Genomic DNA, 26,730 nt, shown 5'->3' on the forward strand with positions numbered 1-26,730 from the left:
GAAGGTGCGCCTTCCAGAACCTTCGCACTTGTGTCGCGGCTGACCGCACTACTCCAGCCCGCTCCCGCCTCTTCCTTAAAAGGCTGCCGTCCACGGGATGGCTTGAGATTAAGAGAACATGGGACTCGGGTTGTGTTTGGTGCGTGAATTCGCACCACCCTTTGCCTTCACGTTCTTATTTGGTGCTACTCAGCAGTTTTCCAACCCAGTCGCCTTCGAGCTTGGAGACAAGTGCGACGCGTTCTTGGTGTGAGGCGGCGCGGTCTGAGGCTATGGTGTGTGAAGGCTGTTCGGGGCGCAGAAGGAATCGTCGTGCGGTTTCTTGGCGGTTTCTTCGTTTCTTGTCTTCGAGTGCAGTCCTGACCATGTATCGACAGGTTTCCGATCGAAAGGAAACAAATGCCGTTTAGGCTCCTCCTGCGGGAAGCGCAGCTCGTTTGGAGGGATTCAAATGGAAGAGTGGAATTCGAGCTCGAATGGTGCGTGAAATTCGTTCTCTTGTCGTTGCCGACCGACCGCTAAATCTGTCTTTCAGCCAACTCTCCAATGTCCATGCACATTCTCCTCCTCGTACTCCCATAACACCAAGCTCCGGCCCCTGATACATCCCTGCCACCATCGGGGCCTCGAAAAGCTCTGCATTGCCCCCCACATCTCGCATACACCAACGACATGTCAGCACTGGGCACTGAAATCTTCACTAAATATACGCGCCTTTCTCAGCGCGAGGCGGGACTTCTCGCGACTACAGTATCCACTCTGCACGTACTTGGCCTGCAAACCCCGCAAGGCACGATTGGAGGGAAGGACGACGCATAGCTGGGGGAGTAAGCATGGGTGGACAAGAATGCGATTCTGTCGATGGTACGTCTTTTAGTGCTTCGTTCCCGCCTCTGCTCAGCCGCAGCAACTTCAGACAAATATCAAGAGTGCAATGTCCCGCAAGACACTTGCCCCCATACACACTATTTACAAGCTTGCAAAACAAGCCTGCTTTCATACTCTAATCCCTCGCCACCTGCGGTTTTGCTGCCTGGTAGAACGCCGACCTCATCGCTTGTTGAAGTAGCATATTTTCCACCATCCGCACTGCCCAGTTCCACTGAAACGCACTTCTAGTACTGTGCTGTACTCTCCGACGACTCCAATGCTATCGACGTGTCTTCTCATTCTCTTCTGTGGGCACACGGTAGAATTTGCGTTGGGCAAGCTTCAGCTTGCGCATCCATTATATCTCTTCCCTCCTTCCCCCACTACTACATACAGCAACCCCACACTACTGCAAAACCGCCACACCGTCTTCATTTACCTATTCCTTCTCCACTCAGCGCACTCTCTTGTATGCATTGATTCAATCAATCTCTGGTTCCTAGAATTTTTACTATCTTTAGTCTTCGACGCCTCATCGATGGTGACGCTAGTCACACACACTCTCTCTCTCATGTCCGACAACGACGATTCAGACCATGAATTCACAGTGGAGCAGTACTACGCTGAAGCTTCACGTGCACTAGCTTCTCTTGGGCTTCGCGAGCGCCGCCAACCAGAGAATCCGCTGGACTCCATGACCATTGCCCGACTCCGACAAGAGGCAGAACAGATCAAGAAAACGATCGATTCCCTGAAGTACCGGCTGGATGTCATCGAAGAGCAGCTTAAAACTGTGGTTTACCCTGTGGACACGCTCCCTCCGGAGATTCTGTGCAAGATCTTTGCTGCAGTCGTGTCGTCGGCGCCACGAACTGTCGATGTTGCCCTGTTGCGGATCACTGCGGTCTCTCAGCGGTGGCGCGCTGTGGCTATCGCGGACCCCCATTTGTGGACAAGGACCTGCTATTTCATTCGATATAGCAAAAACTGCGATACTCTTCATCAGCATTTTCTCCAGCGCGCACAAGGCTTACCAATCACGCTCTCAACTACCGGGTTTGACTTGGTTCCCGATCGTCTTCCCCGCGGCGTCTTTGACTCTGCTTCACAGTGGATTGAAGCACATCTACAGGCCGGGTTTAATGCCTTCGACCTATACGAAGCCACATTCCGTAGGGCTACCTCGCTACCAGTATTCGTGCCCTTTGATTTCGACTTCCCTCAATTGACAAAACTTACACTTGACATTCCAAATATCGATAGGTTTAACAACAGTCGCAGTCAACGGAACGTTTTTCAAAGTGCTGTTCATCTCCGCGAATTGGCTGTCTCAAACATTCTATCGATCTCGCAGTTCGCAATCCCCACACAACGGCTGCGCAAGCTGACCGTTAATGGTCCCGCACAATACCTGGACGTCATTTTGATCCTTCCAGAACTGTTAATGCTGGAAGAACTCTCTCTACTTACCCTTGTGCGCAATCCCGAGTCGGACGCCGAGATTATTGGGGAACCCGAGTCGACCATTACCATGCCGTACTTGTCGACCTTGTTGTTGCTGGAAGAAAACAGTGCTTGTGTTCTACCACACCTGACGCTGCCAGCCCTGAAGACTCTTCATCTATCGTATTTCACTTTTAAGGATGTGAAGTCGTATATCCACCCCTGCCTCACTCGTTCCAACGCCAATATTCTATCTCTGTTCATCGTATCGACCTGGAGCTACAAGGTCATTCAATCCCTTGTGTTTTCTCGCAATTCCCCAGTGTTCCACTCAACCCAAGAGTTTGTCCTCCGTCTCTTTGACATGGACGCCGAAAGCGGCAAACTCCTCGCAGCCGACTTTGCCCAACTTGCATTCCTACCTAATCTCGAGTCGTTGACACTTGTGGTACCCCAGCCAAGGGAAGGGAAATCAACCTCAATAAAAGCATCCTCTCTGACGATTGAGATCGGTCCATTCGTGGACGGCCTTGCCATGCGTGTCGCCAACGCGCTGTCTGCAGGAGTGCGACACACAATGAAGCTGAGCCGATTCGTTGTTGACTGTGCATCGTCGGCGATCTCCGACAAGGACCTAGGCGACTTGAAGCACCTGCAGGACCAATTGCAAGTCCCAGTCTTGATGCCAAACGGACATCCTTCGAGGAACACATGGGAACGTAGGGAGCTCCGGGGCAAGGGTATCGATTGATGATTTGCTATGATTTTGACTATTTTCGATCGTTTACAACGTGTAGATCTAGTTGGTAGTGAATTGTTGTTCCCCAAAAGCAGCGAAATAGCAGAGACAAACAGAACCACGCACCGAAGTCCCGCAGCTGCATTAGCCTAGCCAACATCATCTTCTCTTAGTATTCTCCCCGTAAGCTCCTTTGCACATCCGTCCGTGGTCTTGTCCGAGATGAGCTCGTCATACCGCTTGCATGGCCGGAGTGATACTCGTTTGCAGGTGTCCAGAGCCTATGCCGCTCGACAAGGTCCTAGATGGTCTGCGGCAATTAGATTCAGTCAAAAGCAGGAAGAGTCAGCGCAGACTTACTTAAGTACCTGGGATGTAGCCCTTCGACCCGTTCGTTACTTCACTCCCGTTTGTCGCTGTATCCAAGGCGGGTCAGCATACTTCGTTGCGGGTGGAGGTATTCAAGCGAAAGCGACCGCGAGTTTCTGCAGATGCGCATTCGCATTTCAACGGGCTTCCGCCGCAAACAGAAAGGGCAACGGTGACCATTGCGGGGAGAAGAGGGTTGGCAAACGGACCTTCAGCCAGCATAATGACCTCTATCTAGTCAGCTCCAGTCTCCCCGTCGAAACAGCGCGTTGAAGCAGCTCCATAAGCTACACGACCCTTCAGTATAATCCCGCGGGAGACCAAGCACGCACCTAACCAGCCCAGGTGGACTTCACGCCTCCATTCGAAGTACTTTTGGAAATTCGACATCTTCGTTGGCCAGAGTAGCTGTCGAAACCTTCCCGTTCCGAGGGCAACAGCGGTTTGAGAAGACTCTATCCCAGCAGCATACAAGTTTGCGATGTTGTGTCGTTTGGCGAAACCAAAGCAGGATGGCTGTGACATCACGCACCCGTTCTTCCTCTGCTCTATCATGTCGTCGACCAAGCCTGCGTCTCTCCAGCTCGAACCGCGCCCGCGATGGGGTTGAAGACCATTATGCTGCTTCAAGAGGGCATGGTCCACGGAGAGAAGGGCCTAAAGAAGACGGAGGAGGAGGAATGGTACTAGTATTGGCGAGTTGCTTCAGGGAATTGGTGCGTTATCCTAGCTCTTTCTGGCGCTCAGCACTCTTATTCCTCACTCCGGCTAAATGTTGTCTGACTCTCGCTCTCCGGATGAGCCCGCGCAACAACTTTAGCGCGACGAATATCAAGCGTGCAATGTCTCGCAAGACCCTTGGCCGCATACACACCATTTCCAGGCGAATCAACTCTACCTCCCGCAAAACGAGCCTATTGTCATACCCCAACAAACGTTTCTCCTTTGACCTCGCACCCCAAAACGTTCAGCAATAACATTCCTCTCTGTTAGCACCCTCCGCTATCCACGACCTATTCGCGACCAAGAAGCCCTCCTTCCCTTACTGCCGTCCAAAACGACACAGCCGTCTGCGCAAATACCACGTCTTTCACTTTGAAAACGGCCATCGGAAGCCGGAGATGGCACCGACCAAGATCATGCACACGAAAATCGTCGACAACAGCGCTGGTAGTGGTCTGTGGCATGTGCTGCTTTCAAATGGGGGGAGAGTTGTCGGTGGATGTCCTAGTCGTATTCATGGAGTTTTGTCATGCGTTCTGGTGAGTCTCACTTCGCTCTTGCCTTCTAACCGCTGACGAACGATGCACAGGCTCGTTTCTTTCATTCTTAACACAGTACTGTACAAGTATTCGACAGCGAGCATCATACGCATTCTCAAAAACATTATTTGCTTCCATTTCTACTTGAATCACAGCCGCAATCTACGAGCGCTCATTTGGAAGCGCTTATTCATCGTCTCAACACCTACACGCCAACTCTACAACGTCTCCGATCCTTCCCGTTACAACTATGACCAGCTTCTTCTAAATCCCACAACTACACATACTCGCCTCTCCGTTTGCGGTAGCTCTTATCTCGTGAATACCTTCGTCGAGCCCGTCTTCCTGCCTTCGCGCGTTTGTGCATAGTCGGCTACAATTCCTCGATGTGCGGTGCTTGTTCTCCAGCATATCCGGTATTGGACGGTCGCTGAGTCGTTCTGGTCAGCGCTTCAGAGGCCGACCTTGCCAATGCAAACGAAGAGACTTTGTCGCCCAGACAGCCCCGAGGCAGGCACGCTTGCTTGTCTTAGCTGACGTCCACGTAACCAAGTCTGCCCTCCCATCCTATCGGCTTGCGTCAAGCCTCCATACCGATCAACTTCAAGTTCAAGCACGGAAATTAGTGGCTTCATGACTATGAACGCCACAGTCGCCTCGAGGTTGGCTTGACAGTGCGGGCCTACTCGGCACCAATTCCAGGAATCGCTCCCATTCCACGCGGTGACTGTGTATCCTTCGAAAACCCACGCAGTGTCCACGAAACAGGCATTTAAACCTGCTGGTGCTCGTCAAGCGACCTGCCCGCCGCCATGTCCATCAACATATCCTTGCGGGACCTTGCGCTTGCTGAACTCAGAGCGCGCAGCACACGTAGGAAACAATTGTTACTTGCGGCTCTCTCTCTGACGCAATGTCCACTGTAGCCCTGGATCGCGCTGAAATCGAGGACGGGATGGACAACGTGCTTACCTACTTACGCAGATGCTTCCCTCCAACCCACCCACACTGGCTGAAGGTCCAAAGGTCTGTGCCCACATGCCAATGCTCGAGACCCGAATGACTTTCATGTCCACTAGACAAAACCTCTACGACGTAGAGAATGTCATCAGCCTGGAAGTCGCCCAGTGCAATGCGAACAGGTGGCTTGCCAATGAAGCTACCATCGTATATCTGTATGAGAAGAGGCTGCTAGACCTCGGGTTTGACGAGAACGATCTGGGCGCGAAGGGCAATAACAAGCGGCATAAAGAGGAGAACATCGGCGAGAGTGAAGGAGGGAGATAAGGCCCAGGCGAACCGGCAACGGCGCTCTGGATGCCCAAGCAAATGTTGATTAAAGGATTGCTCTTTCTGCGGGTAGACAACAACTATGTATTCACTTCTTTTACCAAAATACAACTCCGAGTGACAGTAAATAATTGGCGTCAGGCTCCAATCGACATCTTCCGTTCGTTGCTGGTTACCATCTGAGAGTTTAAAAATAGAGTCTTGTAGTATTATGCGCAGTTCATTGAGGACAAGCCACAGAAACGCAGACAGTAAATCTTCTATAATTTCTATTCTTAACTCAACACGTGGGATAACCCGGGCCACTTTTGCACACGACCTCTTCACCAACCTGAGCAGTTTCCTGCACATGGCTTCCATTCGAGTTCAAGTGCAAGTCCAACAAAGCAGTAAGAAACACACCCTGCCACTGTCTTCTGCCTCTCTGACCACTGCAGCGCTGGATCGGGCAGCGATCCGGACGGGCATGGACAATTTTATCGGTCTGTTCCACGAACTCGTGCCTCGCAACGACCCACGCTGGCGAGAGCTGCGCAGGTATGCGCCCACATCGCTCGGCCTTGCCCCTCCACCGCTGACCGCTGACCAGGCAAGATCTCTTCAACATCGACACCGTCATCAGACTGGGCATAGCTGATTGCCGCACTAATGGCTGGGTTGTTAATGCAGAAGGCATTGTGCAAGCTCTTAGGACCCGCTTACGAAATATCCGACTTATCGGTGTCGAAGACTCAGACATTGAGAGTGTGGGCTCTGACTCGGGAGATGGCGCCGACAACGGGCCTCAAGCTGCGAGCGAGACCGAGAGTGGGAAAGGCCGCTAACGAGGGAGGGGACGAGAGCCACACTGCTGACTCGGAGATGAACGTTCGCAAGGCAACGAATAGCCGTTTCATTCTGCTCTCATCCGCATATGCATGTCTTTCGAAATCGGTTTGATTGTGTAGTAAAACTGCTTCTTACAGAGTATTCATCGATATCTGCGAGATATGTACACTTGGAATCCTGCAGAATGTGAGCGACACGCTCGAGGTGAGCCGTAAAAACTAACGTATTCTGTTGTCGAAAAAAAGGAAGGCGGATCATGTTATGCTGAAGAGCTTCCTCAGGAAAGCGAGGGCACTATTATTTTCGATGTTAGCGAGCTTGAAGAGACGGCAACACAGTATCAGACGCACGACAATGGACCATTTTGTGGAGGGTGAAATGTGAATGCTAGTGTTGTGGGCTTCAAGTTAACCCGGGTTATCGCAATCGCAACTGAGAGAGATAGACATTAATGCAAATGCCGAGCACACTAAGAGAGAAAAGCCTCTCACCAAGAATACCATTGGCATAGTCGTCGGACGACACCGCAAATTGGTGTTACATATCCTTTCGACCTCGAATCCAGTTGAAGGGCTTCTCGCCGGCCGACACATTGAAGAAACATGTGGCCACATTTCCCAAGTCTCTTAGTTGACAAAAAAAAACCACGCGCCGGCTCGCCACCCATTTTCGGCCCACAAACAACAATTTCCAGCCCCCAAACGGCTCCAAAGGAACGACGCGTGACCGATATCTTCCCGAAGACATCTGGGACTGGAAGGGCATGTGCTTTGGCACAACGAGAGACAGGTCATCGAAACCGCGTCGCCGTCAAAACAGCCGTATGCCTGGTTGCAGCACAAGTGGTGACCTTGGCAAAAACGGTGTCGACGAAGACCTTCCCGTCTGTGAGAGTGCCTCAAAAGGATTGGTTGTCGTCAGAGGCTTGTGCCGCACCACGAGATACAGTTTATAGAGGGGTATGTGGTGTAGAAGCGGAGGCAAAACGCTGTCTTTGGGATGTGATGTCACGTGATTTCGAGGAATGATAAAGGTGCGATAAATAATAGTCTTGTCGGTTCGGAGGGGAGAAAGCGTGGAAGGATGGTGGGTATTCCGGCCTCAGAGGGTTGTTTGGAATGGATGTACGCCGCAAAGGCCCTTGTCGAAAGAAACCACAACGAAAAGGTGGCTGGCATTAGGTCAAATGCTTCGACGACGATGAGCTTCTTTTGGGTGTCTTTGTCGGATGCGACGCGGGGAGGTGGATGAGGGGATGGAAGGATGTTAAGCAGACTAAGAGGGGTTTTGCGGACGCGAGCCGGATAATGGCCTTGCTGCTTGTCGACATCGCATTCAGCGGGTAAGATTCCTCGCTTGGGGCATCCTACGCCTCCAAAGTAAGTACCACTGTTCATTGCTAGCCATAGGATAACACATACCAGTACGAGTTGCTCCCTTCTCTTGGTCCTTCATCGTTGGAGCCTTGACAGTATGCCCTGCCCAGCTGCTGCGCAAACATTAGCGAAGGCCATAGATATAGGCAAGAACACGCACTGGGGGCCTCGTTCCCGACAACGCTTGCCTGTACCCTCTCTTTGGCCTCTTCTTCGACCGGGACAGTGTCGCGGGTGGTCGTCGTAGTCCAATAACTGACTTCATGGGCATTTTGCAGCTCAAAACGAAGAAAGACTATCGGCCTCAAGAACACGTCAGTAAACGGGAGGAAGGACAAGTGGGCAAATTTGACATACCAGGAGGATCAAGCCCTCGTCGTTCTACGAATCATGCCCACCCGTCCCACTCGGAGTCAACGGCTGTCGGTTGTCTAGCGACGCGTGGCCTAAGCCAGAAATGACTATGGACCGGGACCAGAGCCAACAGCGTCGTTCGCCTGGCAATTTGCGAATCGTTGGCGGGACTTGAAACTACACAGTCAACCGCATCTTCGAATTCTACGGCGGCCTGCGAGTGCGTTGTCCGTTGAGCGTTGAAGTTGAACCGTGTTTTGAGCAAGGAGGCATGGAAGGGTGGTGAAAGTTGGGTGAAAGCCGCAAATGGTCTCGTGACTTTGGCATCTTCTCCCTGACGTCGACAATTCGACAACTCTGCTTGTAACCTGGTGCTCCCCAGCCCCCTCACGCAAACAGGACTGTAGAGGCGACAACGGGCTCACTCACGCCCGCGGCGATATAGTGACTCGGTGAGCGACCGCTGCCTGCCTGGTCCTCGCGATGCGGTCTTAGACTATTATGCTTATCCCGTGGGTCTGTCCTGTGCCGAGTCCCGACCTCCAAAATCTAAGATGCTGGATCCAGAGCCAGGAATTCCCGACATGCCCCGGTTCGAGTTCGACAACGGTATCGTACACATAACCGTTCAATTTCAACAACCCCGTGAGCAGCCTACAGTCTTCAAGCTCCCGCCCTGTCTAACCACACACTGCAGCACTGGATCGCGTGCTTTTAAATGAGGGCTTGCAGGACAGACTTGACACGTTCCCGCGCTGGCTCGAGGTAGAAAAGTGTGTCCAGACAACACACGGCTGACCACTTCTAATCCCCACCAGGCTCGGACTCAAGGATCTGGACACGGTCATAGGACTGGGAACGGCATACTGTTACCGCGACGTCGACCATAGGCTCGCCAGCGTGGCAGGTGTCCTCGAGGATATTACGAGGCTCGCCACCGTGGCAGGTGTCCTCGCGAATCTTTCTAAGACACTGCACGCCATCGAGAGAGGCGATATTGGTCCTGGACCGCCGGCGCGTGCACGCGCAGCAGAAGAATCCGACTGGGAGGAGGATTCAGAGTCCGAACTGCACGAGAGAGGCTCTGAAGACGAGTGCAAGCACAAGAACACAGGCGGGCCTCAGGCTCGAAACACAAGCCAGCCTGATTCAGAAGGCAACTCCAAAAATCAGAATGCTGGTCACAATACTAGTACTGAGGGCAAAGAGAGTATCTAACCAATAGAAGCTACGTTTGTAACACAGCCTATACCTGCATGGTGTCTTTTTCTCGGTCAAACACAATCCGATTTGTTCGGTGAAACCGTTGATTCAAACAGAAGATTGCAGCAAAATACCCGACTGTGTACACGAAGGCGGTTCATAAGCTGGTTGGCAAAAAAGGAGAAGATATATTGAGGGTATGTGGTTAGTTTGTACAACACCATACCGTCAATACTAGCCAGCCCGCTGCCAAAACTACCACGGGGAAAGGAGAACTTGAAGCCCATATTTCAGGCGACGGTGGAGTAGACCCTTATGCAAGAAAGAATCTGAGCTGGATATTGGTCCTGGCCCGCCAGCGCGTGCACGCTCAGCAGAGGAATCCAACTGGGAGGAACACGCGATGTGCTCTCAGCGCGCCGGTGAAGAGCCCGTGATGCAATGAGCGTGTCGACAATGGAGCAGGGAATTATTGGCCAATGGCTGCTGTGGCAAAGGGGAAGGTTTTTGATTGGAGTGGGGATTGAAGTGGTATCTCGATGGGCTGTTAAGTCGGTGCCGAGCGCGGGAGCCCAGCATATCGTAGCGTGCCTTGAAAAAACACGAGGAGTTCGAGCAGCAGGGCTACGAGGGAGACCGTGCCGTGTCGAGATAGACAGACGGCGAGAATCTTCCGAGGTCGACACCCTCCGAGCCACATACCAGAGAACTCCTTGAAACACGTCTTGAGAAGTAACATTAGATTCCTCTTCCGCTCTTCAAGTTGTTGGTCGGATGACAGCAAATTAGAAGTGGTAGTCCTGAAGAGGTTTCACTCGTTGTACTCCGAGGCTGGCTGGATGACGCACCGAGAAAGACTCTATTTGCTTTTCCTTCATCGAAGCCTTGTACGAATCAGAAATCGAGACGATAGACTAGACATATCAGCTCCTCGTCACGACAGAGCACACACACGTCCTTACCTGCAGAAAGCGGACTAACAGCGGCTGGCATCGTCCATCGAAGTAACGCTTGTCGTTGTGCTCTTCTTCATCGTGGAACTTGTGAACAAGTGCGGCTGGACTGAATCGTGTCCAGGTCGGGTAGGAGGGTAAGGGAAGATGGTCGGGTGGTTCCGCGAGGCTTTCGAGGGAGGTGGAAGGCCGTGGCAAGTCGAAAAGGCGAAAGTGGAAGCTGATGATGGTGGTTGACTGCAAACCATATCTTGCTCCAAACGCGGATGTCACGACCCGCTATTCCTGCAGAACTCATCGAAGTCGTACTCGAAAACCTCTGGGACGAGCGGAGTGCTCTCCTCTCGTGCTCCCTCGTCAATGGGAACTTCTATCTCGCCGCGCAACGCCATATATTTCGGTCTATGTGGCTAAAACGAAGAAAAGACAAACCCGACCTGTCCAGTGCAGTTGCGAAGGAGGCATGCAAGTCGACATTGCTTCCCATAGCTAGCATCTCGACTATGGCGGAAATCATGGCCGTTTCGCCCCACCTAGGGCGACATATTCGCGAACTCACTTTCGACCTTCCTGTCAGGGAAGATGAAGATGGCGAGCTTACTCGCATTCTGGGCACTGTTTCTGGCGTCAAACGCGTCGCCATTGCGGGGGTGTCACTCGACTGGGACTCAATGTCGATGTACCAAGAGTCGGCAATCCTCAAGCTCATCACCGCCAGTCCATCGTTGGACCGACTCCATTTTCTCGGTATTGTCCAACTTCCGCGAGCCGTGCTCGCTGCTGCCATGCGTTTTGCGCGTGTCCTGTCATTCTCAGGCTCGCTACAAGACCGGGATGGCGATGATGACGAACCGGACGTCGAGCCGCGCTTACAAACACTCATCCTCCAAGACTGCAGTCTCGAGATACTTCAAGCGCTACCAAAAGCTGCCGCACTCAAAAAACTCGCATGCTTGCCGTATAGCCCAACTAGAACGAGCCACAACCCTTCCGCTTTCCTCCCATATGTCCCATCTACCGTAACGACCTTGGACATCATCATAGGCTCAACGCAAGCCTCGCCCTGTCTCTCCAACCTACCCTCCTTGCGCTCGGTCACCCTCCGCTACGATCGCGGCACCCGCCGCTACCTGCCCATGCGCTTTGCCGAAACCCTTGCCCAACTCCCAGCAGTGTCGCTCACTGTTATCTTTTTCACGCCCATTTCGACACCAATCGATATCTGGCACGATGCCGCCCCCCTTCCCGTCCGCGGCCTCGACGCCTGCCTGGTAGAGGACATCCACTTCCGTCTTCACGCACAAGTCTCGCCGAAGCTGCTGAAGAGCGGGAACAAACTCACTCGTTTGCGCGAGTCGTTCCGCGCCGCGTTGGAGGCGGCACTACCGAAATTCAGGCTCCAGTTCTCCTTTGTTATGGGAGACTGGTCGTACGCCGCCGAGTTGCCTTAACGAACAAAAGTGACTCCAACGCGTTGATTTATTATGCCTAAAAACCGTTTCTCCGGGAAGCAACTTGAAAATAATGGGTTAAGGGCTACTATTGCCTGATTTGCGGCGTCTATCGGGACCTAACCTGGACTGCTAACAGGATCAGTACTAACTCGGACGGTGGAGAGCAGAGTGGATGGCTAATCTCCAGATCGTCCAAGTTTCTCGTCATTGGTGTACTAGTACAATCGTGAACTACTTAATACTAGTATGTATCTCTTAGTAATCAACTGCCCGGGGGTCGCTCAAAAATCAAGCATCCTTTACGTCCTCACTTTTGTCCTTACCCTCAATGCCTTGTCCACTACTTTCACTCTCGCCAATGTCCTTTGCCTTGTTCTTGGCCTTGCCAGTGCCGTCTGAGGGCATCTCATAGTTAAACCTGAGGTCCTCTGCTAGCCTGTCCTCGTACAGCTGGATGATGATTCTTTCATTGGTAAGCATAAGTCTCTCGTTGCACCTTGCCACTTCCTAGGGTTGAAACGCATGAAATAGAAGCACTGGTGAAAGTGGAAACCCAACTAACACACAACACAACTAGATCAAAACGAGTGAGGTCGGGGCTCCATGCAAAGTATATGCATGCTGCAACCCATAAGAAGAAGAGGGTGATGACAAAGCTGAGTGGGAACCATAGGTAGAGAGGTGGTAGTGATGATGTAGGGGATGTGGGTATGGGTGTGGGTGTAGATGTGGACATAGGTGTGAGTGTAGATGTGGGTGTGGGTGTGGGTGTGGGTGTGGGTGTGGGTGTGGGTGTGGGTGTGGGTGTGGGTGTGGGTGTGGGTGTGGGTGTGGATGTGGATGTAGGTAGATGAGACCTGCTCACTAGATGATAAGAGGAAAGACCAGCTCCCTCTAACCACCAACCCAATATGCAACTAAACCCCAAACCAAAAAAACCTCCCAACATGGCAATAGTCACAGTCACAGTGATGTTGAATATGTTTGTTGTTGTTGATATATTATTTGTTGTTTTTATTGTTGTGGTGGAAAGCACTGAAGCCAGCATCAAGAGCATCAAACAATATGCCATATATAGCAATAATGTTCCAGATATGGGTCGCTCCATCAGGTGAGGGCGACGTTCCATATTAGGCAAGACGTCTGAGCATAGTCACAGTCTTCCTGGGGCTCAACCAACTCCTATAGCATAGGTCGTCTCGGACCGACGGCGTTGACGTTTGACAGCTGACGTTGGACGTTGACAGATGTTCCTTAATAGATACCCCGCAGCCGCGATCGTGATTCGTAATCTCGCTGAGTCAGATCAAAAGCAGCGCAAAGAGGTGAGGAAACCCGGAGGGGAATTCACTGGCTAACTAGTACATCTGAGCTAATTATATAGGTTTTTCTGTCCCTCGCGACCGTCTCAGCCCCGCGCTACCGTGGCGCAGCCATAGCCTCCGTCTCCCTCATAGCCTTGCCTGTCGCTACCACAGCCCGGGCCGTTGCAACCACAGCCGCCACCTGTTTCCACCACAGCCTGCCGTTCCCATGGCTGGTGACCAAGTGCGTTGGTCAGCATGCGACACTCCTTGCGACCTTGCTGTGCGTGTTTCACCATGCGTTTCAGTGGTTGTTTCACCCACCCAGCGCGTCACCCGCTCTTCATCTCCCCTTTTGAAAAATCCTGAGTGTCCCCACTCAGCGTCACAATACTTGCATATTTCCTGAGCAGATTTGAGTACTGCACTGACTATTCCAGTTCTTCCTGGCATTTCAGAGTTTTGAAGACTTCAGCTATAATATCCATCATATGTTGCCAGATTAGCTCCCCATGATTGGAGTCTGATTGCTTGAAATTTTCTTCATTTCCCATCTCCCTTCTTTCTTTCATCACTCATTTCCTCTTTCAAACCCCATCAATCAGCCTGATTCTTTAGACCCTTTCTTTCTCCTCCCTCGTCTAGTCCTCTTTGGCTTCTTTCCAGAATTTTCAGTTTCCAGAGCTTGTTTCTCAGCATGTTCTATTTCCTGTCTTCGCTTCTTGGTTAACAATGGAACATATTTCAGGCTTGATGCTAATTTATCATCAATCCGGAAGCCCGTATCCCATTCATCCTGTTGAAAGTTCATCAGCCATGTATTTTGAACACCATCTCCTGGTTGTTCAAGCTGTCCTATCTTGTCTTCAATCCAGCCAATCTTCTCCTGTATCCTGCTGAACAGTTCTGCAGATTGGGTGTGAAATGAATTTAAGTCACTCTGGAGTTTCCCAAATGCATCACTGATGTCATCTCTAGTTGAGTACTCCAGTTCTTTTACCAGCCCTTCAAGACCATATTTGATATTGCCTGAGTGCACCATTTGTTGCTCCACCTGGTCTTGTAGACTTTGAAGTGTAGTACCATCATATTTCTGGACTTCTTGAATCCTATCCATGGCCTCCTTCATATCATCAACTTTATCTCTGAGATGAGAGTGAGAGTCCTCAAGATGTCCTAATGCCTGATTAATATTGTCCTCCATTTGGATTGGTATATTCTCCATTTCCATCTTTGGAATTTTGCTGGAGTTCATGTCTGGTAGCACAAAATAGAGACCATCTTCTGGGCTTCCCAATTGCCAGTGCTGGTTCAAGTCTTCTTTTCCCTGTGCAAAAACAGTCATCCCCTTCAACTCCTGTTCAGGCTTTATATGTTGTGGTGCTGATGGTATTGGCCTCCAAATAGCTCTAGGCAGTTTATATCTAGCTGGTGGTAGTCCTGGATGATCTACCACATGGTCCACTTGTGGCATTTTTAACTCTGGGACTAGTGATGATGGTTTGCCTGAACTCCATTTTACTCTAGACTGATCTGTGAACTTCTCTGGATGCCTGTCTTGATCCAGTCTTGTTACTTGCTTCATGATCTGGGGCCTCATGGCATCATGTCTTGATGGAGCTTCATCAATATCCTTTCTGGCTTCTACCTTGAGCTTCTCTGAATCATCATCCTCCTTAGGGAATGGCACGGGTATACCCACGGGTATCCAAGGGCCTACCCGTACCCTTACCCGCACAGCCACAGTACCCATACCCGCGGGTACGGGTATGGGTTTACCCACGGGTGGCGCAGGGAGTCAAGAAGGCATGGTGCCGAGACTGTGATTAGTGTCCAAAGTACGCCAGAAATGTGCGGTAAAAATGGAATACAAATCCAGACTTGAACGGAGAACCTCTTGACCACCAACCACGAGGGAAACCAGCTGAGTCAGGAAGCGACGGGTAAGGGCTGCACTGACCCGTACCCGTACCCGCACGGGTAAACCCGCGTACCCGCGCGGGTATGGCCTACCCGTGCCATTGCCTAAGATTCCTCCTGCATAGATAATGTGCCCATTGCAGCAATCTTTTCAGCTGTCTTCACCAGTTCAGATAATGCAATATTATCTTCATGACGTCTCTGGTTTGCGGGAGGCTGTAGACCCTGCTCTTCCAGAATAAATTGTCCTATCTGCCTATCAAGCACTGCCTGATTCAGTTGTCTGGCTGATCTAGTATCCAGTGTTGCCAAGTAATGCTTGCATGCTTCCCTATTTGTCAAGATAGATGGTTCCTGTTGCAGTTTTTCTACCAGCACCATGAACTGTCTTCCAAACCTGACTAGACGTTCTTCTTCCTCAAGCCTAAGCCCTTCATGTTCTGCACATAGCTCCTCTAGTCCATGCAATGTTCCAATTTCTCTTGCTTTCAACTCTGGATAGAGGGAATGAATTTCTGCCAAAAATGCAGCATATGAATAGGCAGCCCCATATGTCCTGAGTCCTCTCCAGAATAACCTTTTCCTGGTAGGCAGATAACTTGTCAGAAGCTCCTTTTTCTTCTGCTTGTCCTTGATGCTGCCGAGTTCGAAAATACTGACCATATTGTCAAGGAAATCCACCAGATCATCAATCAAATCAGTGGTAAACTTTGGGCATTGGTCCTCCCATGGTCTTGGAATCCGAAAGGGAGCTACAGCTGAAGAAGCTGGTACTGGAACTGCTGCACTAGATCCAGAGTAGAGTTGTCCTTGTTTCAGACGAGGTATCTGTGAGCTTCCAGTCATAAACACAGAGATCATGTTGTCCTTCATGTTGTCCTGCATATTATCTTCCATCTGATTGTCCATCAATGGAAAGTTGACCATAGGTAAGGGTTGCTGATCATGTCCAGCATTGATGACAGCAATGTTGTTACTGTGGGTGACCCTGCCAGCAGAGTCACATGGTATAAGGTGTGGTGGTCCCAACTCTAGCTTGTCATTGTCTTCCTTCTTGTGGATGAGCCCCTCGCGGTGGGCTCCAGATGAAACGCATGAAATAGAAGCACTGGTGAAAGTGGAAACCCAACTAACACACAACACAACTAGATCAAAACGAGTGAGGTCGGGGCTCCATGCAAAGTATATGCATGCTGCAACCCATAAGAAGAAGAGGGTGATGACAAAGCTGAGTGGGAACCATAGGTAGAGAGGTGGTAGTGATGATGTAGGGGATGTGGGTATGGGTGTGGGTGTAGATGTGGACATAGGTGTGAGTGTAGATGTGGGTGTGGGTGTGGGTGTGGGTGTGGATGTGGATGTAGGTAGATGAGACCTGCTCACTAGATGATAAGAGGAAAGACCAGCTCCCTCTAACCACCAACCCAATATGCAACTAAACCCCAAACCAAAACAACCTCCCAACATGGCAATAGTCACAGTCACAGTGATGTTGAATATGTTTGTTGTTGTTGATATATTATTTGTTGTTTTTATTGTTGTGGTGGAAAGCACTGAAGCCAGCATCAAGAGCATCAAACAATATGCCATATATAGTAATAATGTTCCAGATATGGGTCGCTCCATCAGGTGAGGGCGACGTTCCATATTAGGCAAGACGCGTCTGAGCATAGTCACAGTCTTCCTGGGGCTCAACCAACTCCTATAGCATAGGTCGTCTCGGACCGACGGCGTTGACGTTTGACAGCTGACGTTGGACGTTGACAGATGTTCCTTAATAGATACCCCGCAGCCGCGATCGTGATTCGTAATCTCGCTGAGTCAGATCAAAAGCAGCGCAAAGAGGTGAGGAAACCCGGAGGGGAATTCACTGGCTAACTAGTACATCTGAGCTAATTATATAGGTTTTTCTGTCCCTCGCGACCGTCTCAGCCCCCGCTACCGTGGCGCAGCCATAGCCTCCGTCTCCCTCATAGCCTTGCCTGTCGCTACCACAGCCCGGGCCGTTGCAACCACAGCCGCCACCTGTTTCCACCACAGCCTGCCGTTCCCATGGCTGGTGACCAAGTGCGTTGGTCAGCATGCGACACTCCTTGCGACCTTGCTGTGCGTGTTTCACCATGCGTTTCAGTGGTTGTTTCACCCACCCAGCGCGTCACCCGCTCTTCAGGGTGCTGTAAGTTGATCTGGTTTACAAACCAGTTAGAAACACATTTTTAAAAACAGTGTTAGTTTCTAATTCCTAGGGGTGGGGGGTGTTTGTAAACAGCCATGGGTGACATGATATCACATCAGTCACACAATCAACACTACCAAATATGGTAATTTCCTTCTGGATAGTAGATACCTAGTTGTTGAGATGGAAAATACTGTTGCTATCAAGAGGTAGTCTAATGATAGGGTGGTACCAGACTATAGAAGTAGTAGTACTAGATAATCATTATAGACACTAAGGTATATTAAGCAATCCCCCCTTGTTTTAAAAACTGTTTATAAACACCCCTGTTTTTAAAAACTGTTAGAAACACCTGTAAGTATTGACTAGGGAATTACTTACAGCTCCCTACCACTTCCAGCCTGATGACAGTTTCCACGTTGTAAAGGTCTTGCCTACTGGATGTAAGGCCCAGCTGCACGAGTTGTTTGTACTAGTAGGCAGATGACAGACCTTTGTACCATTGCCCAGCGTGGATCTGTCATGTCAGGTATGCAGCGGCGGAAGTGTCTAATCGTCTTTCGCATCCCCATCTCGATTACTGCACGATCCAAAGCTGATCACAATGGTTAGACGCCCGCGTCTTAAACAACGGTTTGAGAGATTGTGTCTTACGTGTGCGTCGCCATCCATCAACTTCAGCGAGATCCAGGTCCAGTAAGGATATGTTGATGGACATCTCAGAGCTGGCGGCTAATAGCAGCGAAATGGAGATGGCTGATTCCGATCAGGAGGTGAATATTAATAGCGCTTCGCGAACACACGTTGTGTCCGCACCTGGAGAGCATTTAAACTGGCTGGTGCTTGAGAGCCTGATCAAGCTTTCGCTTTCTGTACCCTCGAGGTCAAGATGCTACCCCGCGATATAAAGCTCCACAATCGTCGTATTCAACTCGGAATTGGTGACCCACTCGAAGATGCACGTAAGAAATGCTGTTTGGTACAGTAGATGTGTTTCCTGACCACAACATATCCCCTCTGCAGCATTGGACTACGAGGCAATCAAGGATGCTATGAAGATGAGATTACTCAGATTCAGGGGGACGGTGGCCCCGACCGACCCGAAGTGGGCACAGGCAGACAGGTGTGGGCATGTTTGACATAACCCGCGCAAGCGCTGCTTATACCCCACTAGCGAAGGCCTCTTCGAACTCGACAAAGTCATCGAGATGGGCACGGCGCATTGCCACTGCAAGGGCTGGTTGGTCACCGCGGAGGGCATTATCGAGGCGTTTGGGGACAGGATACTTGACATTCAGTTCTCAGATGCCGAAATCAACAAGCCGAGGCCCCGTGTGTATCACGAGGGATATGAGTCCCCACATGACGGGGAGAGCGAGACTGAGAGCGAGGATGAGTCCGACGAGAGCAATTGTGAGGGCGAGGGCAAGGCCAGGAGCGACAGGAAGGCTGACGTTGAGGACAACGCCGACGAGAAGATTAGCAAGACGAAGGCGCATTGATGAAGCCAAAGCGACTCGAAGGGATCACTCCTCTGAGTCACCGGTTTATAGTGTAGTTCGTTCAATACTATCATTGCATATATTCATACTAGGTTCCGAGAGATAACGCTCACCAACGAGCATGGCCACAGTCTTCAACGATTATTCTTTGATGCAAGCAAAGAAACGCCGGCTCCACTGGCGGCCCAGAATCGACGGTTTCATCCACAACCTGGAACAGGTTCGAGTAAGTTATCGTGAAGCTCGCAGCAGGAGAGAAGAGACTCACCAAGACAAAGGTGACATGCTCTGGGCGATATACGCAACAAAGTCCTGACAATAGTGGTTTCGCTTAGCCCCGTTTCGGAAAAGCCTCAAGATCGGCGTGGAATATACCATCAGCCAGCCTGAGGACCACGCCAGAGAAGAGGCAAGCTGAGTAGAGGCAGCGCCCGGGAGAGCTGGCAGTTCGACCGTCTAGATGGAAGCGTCTCGGGGAGAGGCTATGTTTTCTCGGCCTCCCAGCGAAGCGGAAGCAGCTATGTATATTGGCAACGAAAGTAACAGCAAGAGGCGCGTTTTCTGCAAAGACTTAGCGGAGTTCGTGGACATCTCATAACCTTGTTTACTTACAAGTGTTGTCCTAGACTTTCCCCGACTCACAGTTGGTTATATCGAGGGAGATTTGTTCTCGGGCCTCGTTTGACAGTGCTCCGAGAGGCGCGAGGAAAGGTGAAGGTCTAACGAACTCCACGCTCCCGCATGGTCATCTTTTGCATGGTTAGAGTTGTAAGAATCTCCTCTTTGAGCGCTTCACGCACCAATAGACCGACATAAGATGTACCAGCCCGTAGCGAGATGAAACCTTCGACGCGATGTCAAGGCGAGAATTGCAGGCTGTCGTGACAGTGGTCTCCCGCTCTTCAAGACGTGCAGATGTACCATTTTGTCGGTGGGTGAAATTTATATGCCGTTGAAGGGAATCTTGTCGGTCTCAATTGACCCCGAATTATCGAAATCACGACTGAGATAGAGGGGACATTAGTGACGAGCCCGCTAAGAGAGAGAGAGAGAGAATGCGCTCACGAAGAATACTATTGGCGTAGTCGTTGGACGAGACAGCAATTTGGTGTCATCCTTTCGACCTCGAACCCAGTTAACTGGCCGACGCATTGAAGAACATGCTGCCAGCATTTCCCAAGACGCTTGGCTGACAAACAAGCCTCACGCGCCGGCTCGCCACCCATTTAGGCCCACAAACAACAATTTTCAGCACCAAACGACGCCAGAGCAACGAAGCGCGACCAATATCTTGCCGAAAAACATTTGGGAGTGCATTTAGCACAACGAGAGACAGGTTATCAAGACCGCGTCGCTGTCAAGACAGCCATATGCTTGATTGTAGCAAAAGTGGCGACCTTGGCAAAAACGGTGTCGACGAAGGCCTTCCCGTTGATGAAAGTGCCCCCAAAGAATTGGTTGGCATCTGAGGCTTGTACCGCACCACGGGATACAGTTTATAGAGCGGTATGTGGCGGCCGAAGCAGAGGCGAAACGTCGTTTCTTGGATGTAATGTAATGTCACGTGACCTTCGGGAGACACCACAAGACGCCAGCTGGCCGAAAGCTTGCGATAGATGGCCTTGTCGGTTCAGAGTGGGATAGAACGTGGAAGGATGGTGGGTATTCCGGTTTTACAAGGTTGTTGGGGATGGATATCGAATGAGCTTCTTTTGCGTGTCTTTCTCGAATGCAGCGCGGAGAGACGGATGAGGGGATGGAAGGAGTGTTGAGCAAACTAAGATGGGCTTCGCGGACGCGACTGGAAGGATGGCCTTGCCGCTTGTCGACATAGTATCCAATTCTCGAGATGTCCCGCTTCTGGTGTCCTATGCCTCTAGAGAAGATATGAATGTTCATCGCTGGCCATGGGACAACACGCACCAGTACGAGTTACTCCACTCTCTTGGGCTTTCATCGCTGGAGTCATGATAGTAGGCCGCTGCACAAACATTAGCGAAGGGGATCGATATGGGGTAAGGACACGCACGAGGGGACTCGTTTCTGATAGCGACTATATCTTCCTCTCCGACTGGGACAGCGTTGCGGGCGGTCGTCGTACAAGACTAGTAGCGCGCTTCTGCTTGTAGGGGGAATCAACCGTGTGTCGCTCGACTCAAAAGATGCGGTGACAACAAAGAAGGATTTTGAGAATATCTGCAACGAGAAAACGTCAGTCAAAGGGAGGAAGGACAGGTGTCGTTTGACAAATAGGACATACCAGCCTGAGGAGAACCAAGCCCTCGTCATCCCCACGAATCACCGCATACTTGTCCCTCTCCGGAGTCGCCGGCTGTTGCATTTCTGGCAACGCGTAGCACAAGCCAGAAACGACTATGGGCATGAAGCCAGCAGAGCATCCGTCGCGTGCCTGGCGATGCGAAGTCGTTGGTGGACGCTGGAGCTTGGAACCATGCAGTCAAGCGCATCTTCAAATCCACTAGCACGTTGCATGTGGAGCGTTAGAGTTGAGGCGGGTTTTGAGCAGGAAGGCCTTATGGGACGGTGGTGAAGCGCTAGCAGAGCCGCAAATGAGCGCGTGACTTTGACATCTTCTCCTCTTGAAAGAACTCTCGCGACTCTCGTCTCGACACCAAGGTGAAAGCTTCATCTTGCCGTTTGCTGGTCTCATGTCGGTCTGTTGGTGCGTGAGGGCTCAAAATACATCCCCAAACTTGTCTCTAACCATGCAAAGATGACCATAGCATGCGAGGAGGAGAACGTTCAAGTGAAGTTCGTTACGCTCGGCCCTTCCTTGCGCCTCTCGGAGCACTTTCAAACGAGGCCGCCTGACATGTCTTCCTGAGGAAGTCTACGCCGACAAGTAAACGAGGTTACACTTACGATTTGTCCATGAACTTGACTACTTAACTTCCAAGGCTTTACGGGAAAACGCACCTCTTGCTGTTACTTTCGTTGTCAATATCGCTTCTCCGAGGCTTATAACGCGTCTTCACTTTGCTCGAAGACCGAGAAAACGCTACCGCTCTCTGACGACACTCCAATCTTGACCTCTCCATCCGCTGCGATGATCCGCATTTCCCTCTCCAGTCCTTGAACTTCCCGCTCTTCTGGTGCGTTCAAGTTGCCTCTAGTCAGCTTCCTTGCTCACCTACATAGTCTTCAGGCTGCACAATCGCTTTTCCCGCGTCGAACTTGAGGCTTTCCCCCAGCAACTTCAAGCTCCTCCTGATCCCCATCCCCGACCCGGGGCGAAGCAAAACCACGCTTTTTAGGGACTCTGTTGGTGTATATCGCTCAGAGCATGCCCCCTTGGTCTCGGTGGGTCTCCTCTCCCGCTGCAAGCTTCACCATAACTTACTCGGGCCTGTTTCAAGTCGTGGATAAAATGGTATTCCGGCGTAGCTCGCGTTTCTTCGCTCGAATCGAATAGTTGTCACAAGACTGTGTCCATGATCATTGTCTCTCAGTATAGGCAATGTCGGTCTGGAATGAACTCGACAAGACTAAAGCTATAAGCCTGTGACTCAATGGAGCGATCTCTTTGACGAGTTGGTCAACGGGCCTTCGTCTTGGTAATCTTCCCGTGCTCGTTGGCCTCAACGTCATCCCTCCTGTCGCTCCTGGCCTTGCCCTCGCCCTCCCGATTGCTCTGCTCAAGCTCATCCTCGCTCTCCCCATCATGCGGCGACTCATATCCCTCGTGATGCACAATGGGCCTCGGCGCGTTGAGCTCCGCGTCCGGGAACTGGATATCCAGTATCCAGTCCCCGTACACCTGGATAATGCCGCCCGCCGTGACATACCCGCCCACGGCGAGGCAATGCGCCCTTCCCATCGCGACGACCTTGTCGAGTTCGAAGAGGCCTTGGCTAGCGAAAGTTAGCGCCGCTCACGCGTGTCATGATGCATACCTTTCTGCCTGTGCCCACTTCGGGTCGGTCGGCGCCACCGTCCTACGGAACCGCTGTAATCTCAACTCCATGCCCCTCTTGGTTGCCTCGTAGTCCAGTGCTGCATGTGGTCAGGAAACACATCGAGCATAATAAACAGTATATTTCCTACCTGGATCTTCACGTGGCTCGCCGGGTCTGAGTGTGATATAACGATTGAGCAACTTGTTATCGAGGTCGTACTCCATCTTACTTAAACTCGGGGGTGCGGAAAGCGAAAGGCTAGCCGCAGAAGCACCAGCCCGTTTATATGCTCTCCAGGTGCGGATACAACGTGCGTCCGCGAAGCCCTATTAATATTCACCTTCTGATCGGAATCAGCCGGGAATTTGCTATTGCGAAATACTAAGAAATCATGCGCGGTTGTACAAACGGTGACATCGTCTAACTTGAAGTACTCCCCCTCCTTCACAGTACCAGCCTGAGCGTTCTGGTCATTGTCTGCGGGTGGGCCGGCCTCGCCCGGGCTCTCCCTCGTCGTCGGACTCCTCCTCCCAGTCTGATTCCTCTGCTGCCCGTGCATTGACACGCGCCGGCGGCCCCGGCCCGATCTCCCCCGTCTCGATGGCATGCAGCATCTCAGTAAGATTCTCGAGGATACCTGCCACGCTGGCGAGCCCAGTAAGCTTCTCGACAACACCGGCCATGGCGGCGAGCTTCTTGTCGACGTCAGAGTCGCGGTAGCAGTACTCGAGTCCGAGGTCGATGACCTTGTCCAGATCCTTGAGCCCAAGCCTGCCAATGGTGGGGGTCAGCGCGCCATATAATATGGGCACTGGGCACGCACCTTTCGACCTCGAGCCAGCGCGGGTCGCCCGCGGGCACAAAAGTGCGGAACGTGTCGAGTCGGTCCTTCAAGCCCTTGTCCAAGAGCCCGCGATCCAGGGCTACGGGTGGTTAGACCGGGCGGGAGCTGAGGGAGTGTAGTGCGCTCACGCGGTTGTTGAATGTCAATAGTGATGTGCACGATGCCGTTGTCGAACTCGAACCGGGGCATTCCTGACTCTGGGCCCGGCGTCTGCGATTTTGGAGGTCGGCACGGACGGAGCGCATCTGGGCAAGGACCAGCGGGGCAGCGGTCGCTCACATACTGAGTCTGTCGCCACGGGCGTGAGCGTGAGCGTTGCGTTCTGCAGTGGTGTCTGTCTGGACTCTGGAAGGGCTGGTTACAAGGTTGAAGGAACGCTGTCGACGTCGGGAGCAGAAGCCGTAAGTGGTCTCGTGACTTTTGACGTCTTTCTCCCGACGCCGATGACCTTCCTCGTCTTCAAGTTCCCCACCGAATCCCCGCCTCTGAGACTGGCCTAGGCGGCGACGACGGACCCATGCAACCACGCCGACCTCCTGTTCCCCGCCACGGTGTTCCTCAGGTTTCATCGATGACAACGTTTTCGCCCGAAAACGTGTGCGTGTCCACTCTTGTCTGTATCGAGCGACTAATAACTTTCAAGATAGCGGCTCTTTATCCCTGCAACTCCCGCCACAGACATCTATTACTATTATAAGCCTCGCACGAATGACCAGGATGGTGGCCTCTACCTTTCCCCATCGTTCCACCCCCGACATCTGGAATTACATCCTTCGTGGGCTTGAAGCGGGCTGTGGGAGAAGAGCACGTCTCTTTGGTGCTGGTGCGTGCCTTTTGCTATTCCCGACCACAACTCAGTCGTGTCTTTTCTCAGTGCGCGAGAACCGCCCATATCACTCGAAACTGCGTGCGCCAATCGACCGAACTGTGGTCCCTCTACCGACAGCGGGGACCTGTCGTGGCAAGACGTGACGCGGTGGAGGCTGGGATGTGAGTGGGCGGTCTCGAGGACAGGTGAATGTCCCGCAGTTTACTGTGTCGGTTACTCACGAAGCAGCAGTCCAGCCTATCTTGAAACATACTTCCGCACTACAAGTGCGCTCATGGATCAGACGAGTGAGTTTTTTCAGTACTTCGCTCTTCTCATTCCCCTGACTTTCATTCTGGAGTACAAGGCGCAACGACACCACCTGCACGTCTATGTAACAAATGAGGCGAGACGGCGCACAGGCGGGGCTCGTCAGATGAGCTCCTCACTTCAGGTTATTTGTGTCATCCTTCAGAACTGCGGGGATGCAACAGGTCGGACGAAAGTCGATATACAAATCCGTATGATTCTGTCATGCTCTACGATGTCGAATACCATTGTTCTCGTCCTCGCTTTCACGAGTGCAATCGCCCCTTCGCTGCTCTTCCCTGTTCTGGGTCTATGCCTTTCCCATCGTTCGTGTGCGCAATCGACTCGTAAGGTTCTGGGGCAACCGGAGAGCAAGCTTAGACATGGACGGTCCTCGATAGGGGAGTCCCAGCGAATCAAGACGATTGGGAGTTAGGACAGGCTCTTTGGCAGGCTGAGTACTCGATCGTATGTGGAGACGCAATGCTCGCGCCGATAACCGGTGGCCAGCATCTCAAGACAGAAGTCCCCGTTCCGGAGCGCGGAAAACATCCTCCATTGGTGTGCATCGCACCATCGCACGCGGCACACATGAACTTAACGCAAGGCAAACACACAGTGGCTGTGTTGCTGTAGAAAAGGAGTTAAATTCGCTGCCGTTTGGGTTCTTCAGCCTACCGAGACATGCAGCCCGCGACACCAGCCACGGTACCCCACTGGCAGCAAGTGCGAAGCATCCAGATCCTGCTGATACCACGTAAGAAACACTCCGTGTTGCTCTGAAAACTGACTTTAAAAAATAGAGCAGAGCCACGAGGAATTCCAAGAGGAAGTCTTCCGCGGCATGACGGACAACCTGGACATATTCGCGCTCAAGGTGCCGGCTGCGGACACGCGCTGGGAGAAGCTACGAAGGTGGGTTGCGACGCGCACGTGGCCCGAGGAGTAGGACGACTGACCAGCAGCAGCGAAGGCTGGAACAACATGTACAAGACCATCGAAATGGCAAAGGAGTGGTGCTGCAGCGAGAATCTGCCGTTGAATGCGCAGGAGGTTGTCGTTTGGCACTTGACCAAGTTGGTGGAGCTGCAGAGGTCCGCCCCGGCCCCGGCCCCGGCCGGCGAGCCGAGCCTCGAAACATCGAAACCTCCTCCTGCTTCCGGTAACCCGTCAGAGTCCCAAAGCGGAGTCGACGCAGCGACAGCGTAGTCACTCTTATGGCATTGGATGATCAATCCTGTATTAAGTTTACTTAAATTCACATTTCGTCAAATAAGAAGTCCCATGCTCAAACTGGGAGCCAAGTCCGTGCCAAAACAAAGATCTAGAGGAGAGCAGGGGTCAAACAACAACCTGCTGCGCTAAGAACACCACGAACACGTCCATATACGCCCCTTCCACAACCAAATCCCCTCTTCTCCGTCTCCCAGCAGATTTCCCGTTTCGCGACCACACCCACGACGAAGTCCACTCGTGAATGAAAACGCGTTCAGCAGAGGCCTTGTACCCCACTAGCACGGGCCAAAAGAAATGAACACCATGTGTGGGTATAGCAGCAGCATGATATCCGGTCGATAGAGTCCCGGGACGCGACTTGACAGAGTATTATTCGTGTCGTCGAATGGGGTGACGAGTCACGCGTGACGGCACGTGCTGAGAGGCGGGAAGGGAGAAACGCGAGAATTGCAGTCGGTGCGGTGGGCTGGGGAGACGGAATTGCCTTCGCATAGCGTCGATAGACAGTGCTAAAGCAGAATCGAAGATTCTGGTTCGGCTTCCTCGTTCGTGGAGACGGCAAACCACTTTGGT

General features: G+C 51.9%; 9 protein-coding genes across 9 annotated transcripts; 6 read left to right on the forward strand and 3 right to left on the reverse strand.

Moving 5' to 3' along the window:
- Positions 1–861: 861 nt before the first annotated feature.
- MIND_00001400 (uncharacterized protein) lies at positions 862–3,064 on the forward strand (the record flags this gene model as incomplete). Its single annotated transcript, XM_037356990.1, has 3 exons — positions 862–864; positions 917–1,065; positions 1,120–3,064. 3 exons carry the CDS (start codon positions 862–864, stop codon positions 3,062–3,064), a joined length of 2,097 nt encoding a protein of 698 aa, XP_037224900.1.
- A 2,431-nt stretch (positions 3,065–5,495) lies between these two features.
- Positions 5,496–5,970, forward strand: MIND_00001500 (uncharacterized protein; the record flags this gene model as incomplete). Its single annotated transcript, XM_037356991.1, has 3 exons — positions 5,496–5,556; positions 5,610–5,709; positions 5,763–5,970. 3 exons carry the CDS (start codon positions 5,496–5,498, stop codon positions 5,968–5,970), a joined length of 369 nt encoding a protein of 122 aa, XP_037224901.1.
- A 310-nt stretch (positions 5,971–6,280) lies between these two features.
- Positions 6,281–6,797, forward strand: MIND_00001600 (uncharacterized protein; the record flags this gene model as incomplete). Its single annotated transcript, XM_037356992.1, has 3 exons — positions 6,281–6,362; positions 6,411–6,510; positions 6,563–6,797. The coding sequence occupies exons 1-3, from the start codon at positions 6,323–6,325 to the stop codon at positions 6,795–6,797; spliced, it is 375 nt and encodes a 124-aa protein (XP_037224902.1). The 5' UTR covers positions 6,281–6,322.
- Positions 6,798–7,808: 1,011 nt separating this feature from the next.
- On the reverse strand, positions 7,809–8,256 carry MIND_00001700 (uncharacterized protein; the record flags this gene model as incomplete). The annotated part of the gene is made up of 2 exons (XM_037356993.1): positions 7,809–8,167; positions 8,223–8,256. The coding sequence occupies 2 exons, from the start codon at positions 8,254–8,256 to the stop codon at positions 7,809–7,811; spliced, it is 393 nt and encodes a 130-aa protein (XP_037224903.1).
- Positions 8,257–9,085: 829 nt separating this feature from the next.
- MIND_00001800 (uncharacterized protein) lies at positions 9,086–9,749 on the forward strand (the record flags this gene model as incomplete). The annotated part of the gene is made up of 3 exons (XM_037356994.1): positions 9,086–9,176; positions 9,229–9,304; positions 9,350–9,749. The coding sequence occupies 3 exons, from the start codon at positions 9,086–9,088 to the stop codon at positions 9,747–9,749; spliced, it is 567 nt and encodes a 188-aa protein (XP_037224904.1).
- Positions 9,750–10,938: 1,189 nt separating this feature from the next.
- MIND_00001900 (uncharacterized protein) lies at positions 10,939–12,138 on the forward strand (the record flags this gene model as incomplete). Its single annotated transcript, XM_037356995.1, has 1 exon — positions 10,939–12,138. Exon 1 carries the CDS (start codon positions 10,954–10,956, stop codon positions 12,136–12,138), a length of 1,185 nt encoding a protein of 394 aa, XP_037224905.1. The 5' UTR covers positions 10,939–10,953.
- Positions 12,139–22,599: 10,461 nt separating this feature from the next.
- Positions 22,600–23,184, reverse strand: MIND_00002000 (uncharacterized protein; the record flags this gene model as incomplete). Its single annotated transcript, XM_037356996.1, has 3 exons — positions 22,600–22,915; positions 22,958–23,057; positions 23,109–23,184. The coding sequence occupies 3 exons, from the start codon at positions 23,182–23,184 to the stop codon at positions 22,600–22,602; spliced, it is 492 nt and encodes a 163-aa protein (XP_037224906.1).
- A 246-nt stretch (positions 23,185–23,430) lies between these two features.
- MIND_00002100 (uncharacterized protein) lies at positions 23,431–24,197 on the reverse strand (the record flags this gene model as incomplete). The annotated part of the gene is made up of 3 exons (XM_037356997.1): positions 23,933–24,197; positions 23,784–23,883; positions 23,431–23,731 (listed from the first exon to the last, which is right to left on the reverse strand). The coding sequence occupies exons 1-3, from the start codon at positions 23,991–23,993 to the stop codon at positions 23,431–23,433; spliced, it is 462 nt and encodes a 153-aa protein (XP_037224907.1). The 5' UTR covers positions 23,994–24,197.
- A 1,408-nt stretch (positions 24,198–25,605) lies between these two features.
- MIND_00002200 (uncharacterized protein) lies at positions 25,606–26,130 on the forward strand (the record flags this gene model as incomplete). The annotated part of the gene is made up of 3 exons (XM_037356998.1): positions 25,606–25,678; positions 25,725–25,836; positions 25,890–26,130. 3 exons carry the CDS (start codon positions 25,606–25,608, stop codon positions 26,128–26,130), a joined length of 426 nt encoding a protein of 141 aa, XP_037224908.1.
- Between the last annotated feature and the right edge of the window lie 600 nt (positions 26,131–26,730).

The sequence above is a fragment of the Mycena indigotica genome (assembly GCF_014461135.1).
Source record: "Mycena indigotica strain 171206Taipei chromosome Unknown Mind.scaff0001, whole genome shotgun sequence".
In the NCBI taxonomy this organism is placed as follows: domain Eukaryota; kingdom Fungi; phylum Basidiomycota; class Agaricomycetes; order Agaricales; family Mycenaceae; genus Mycena; species Mycena indigotica.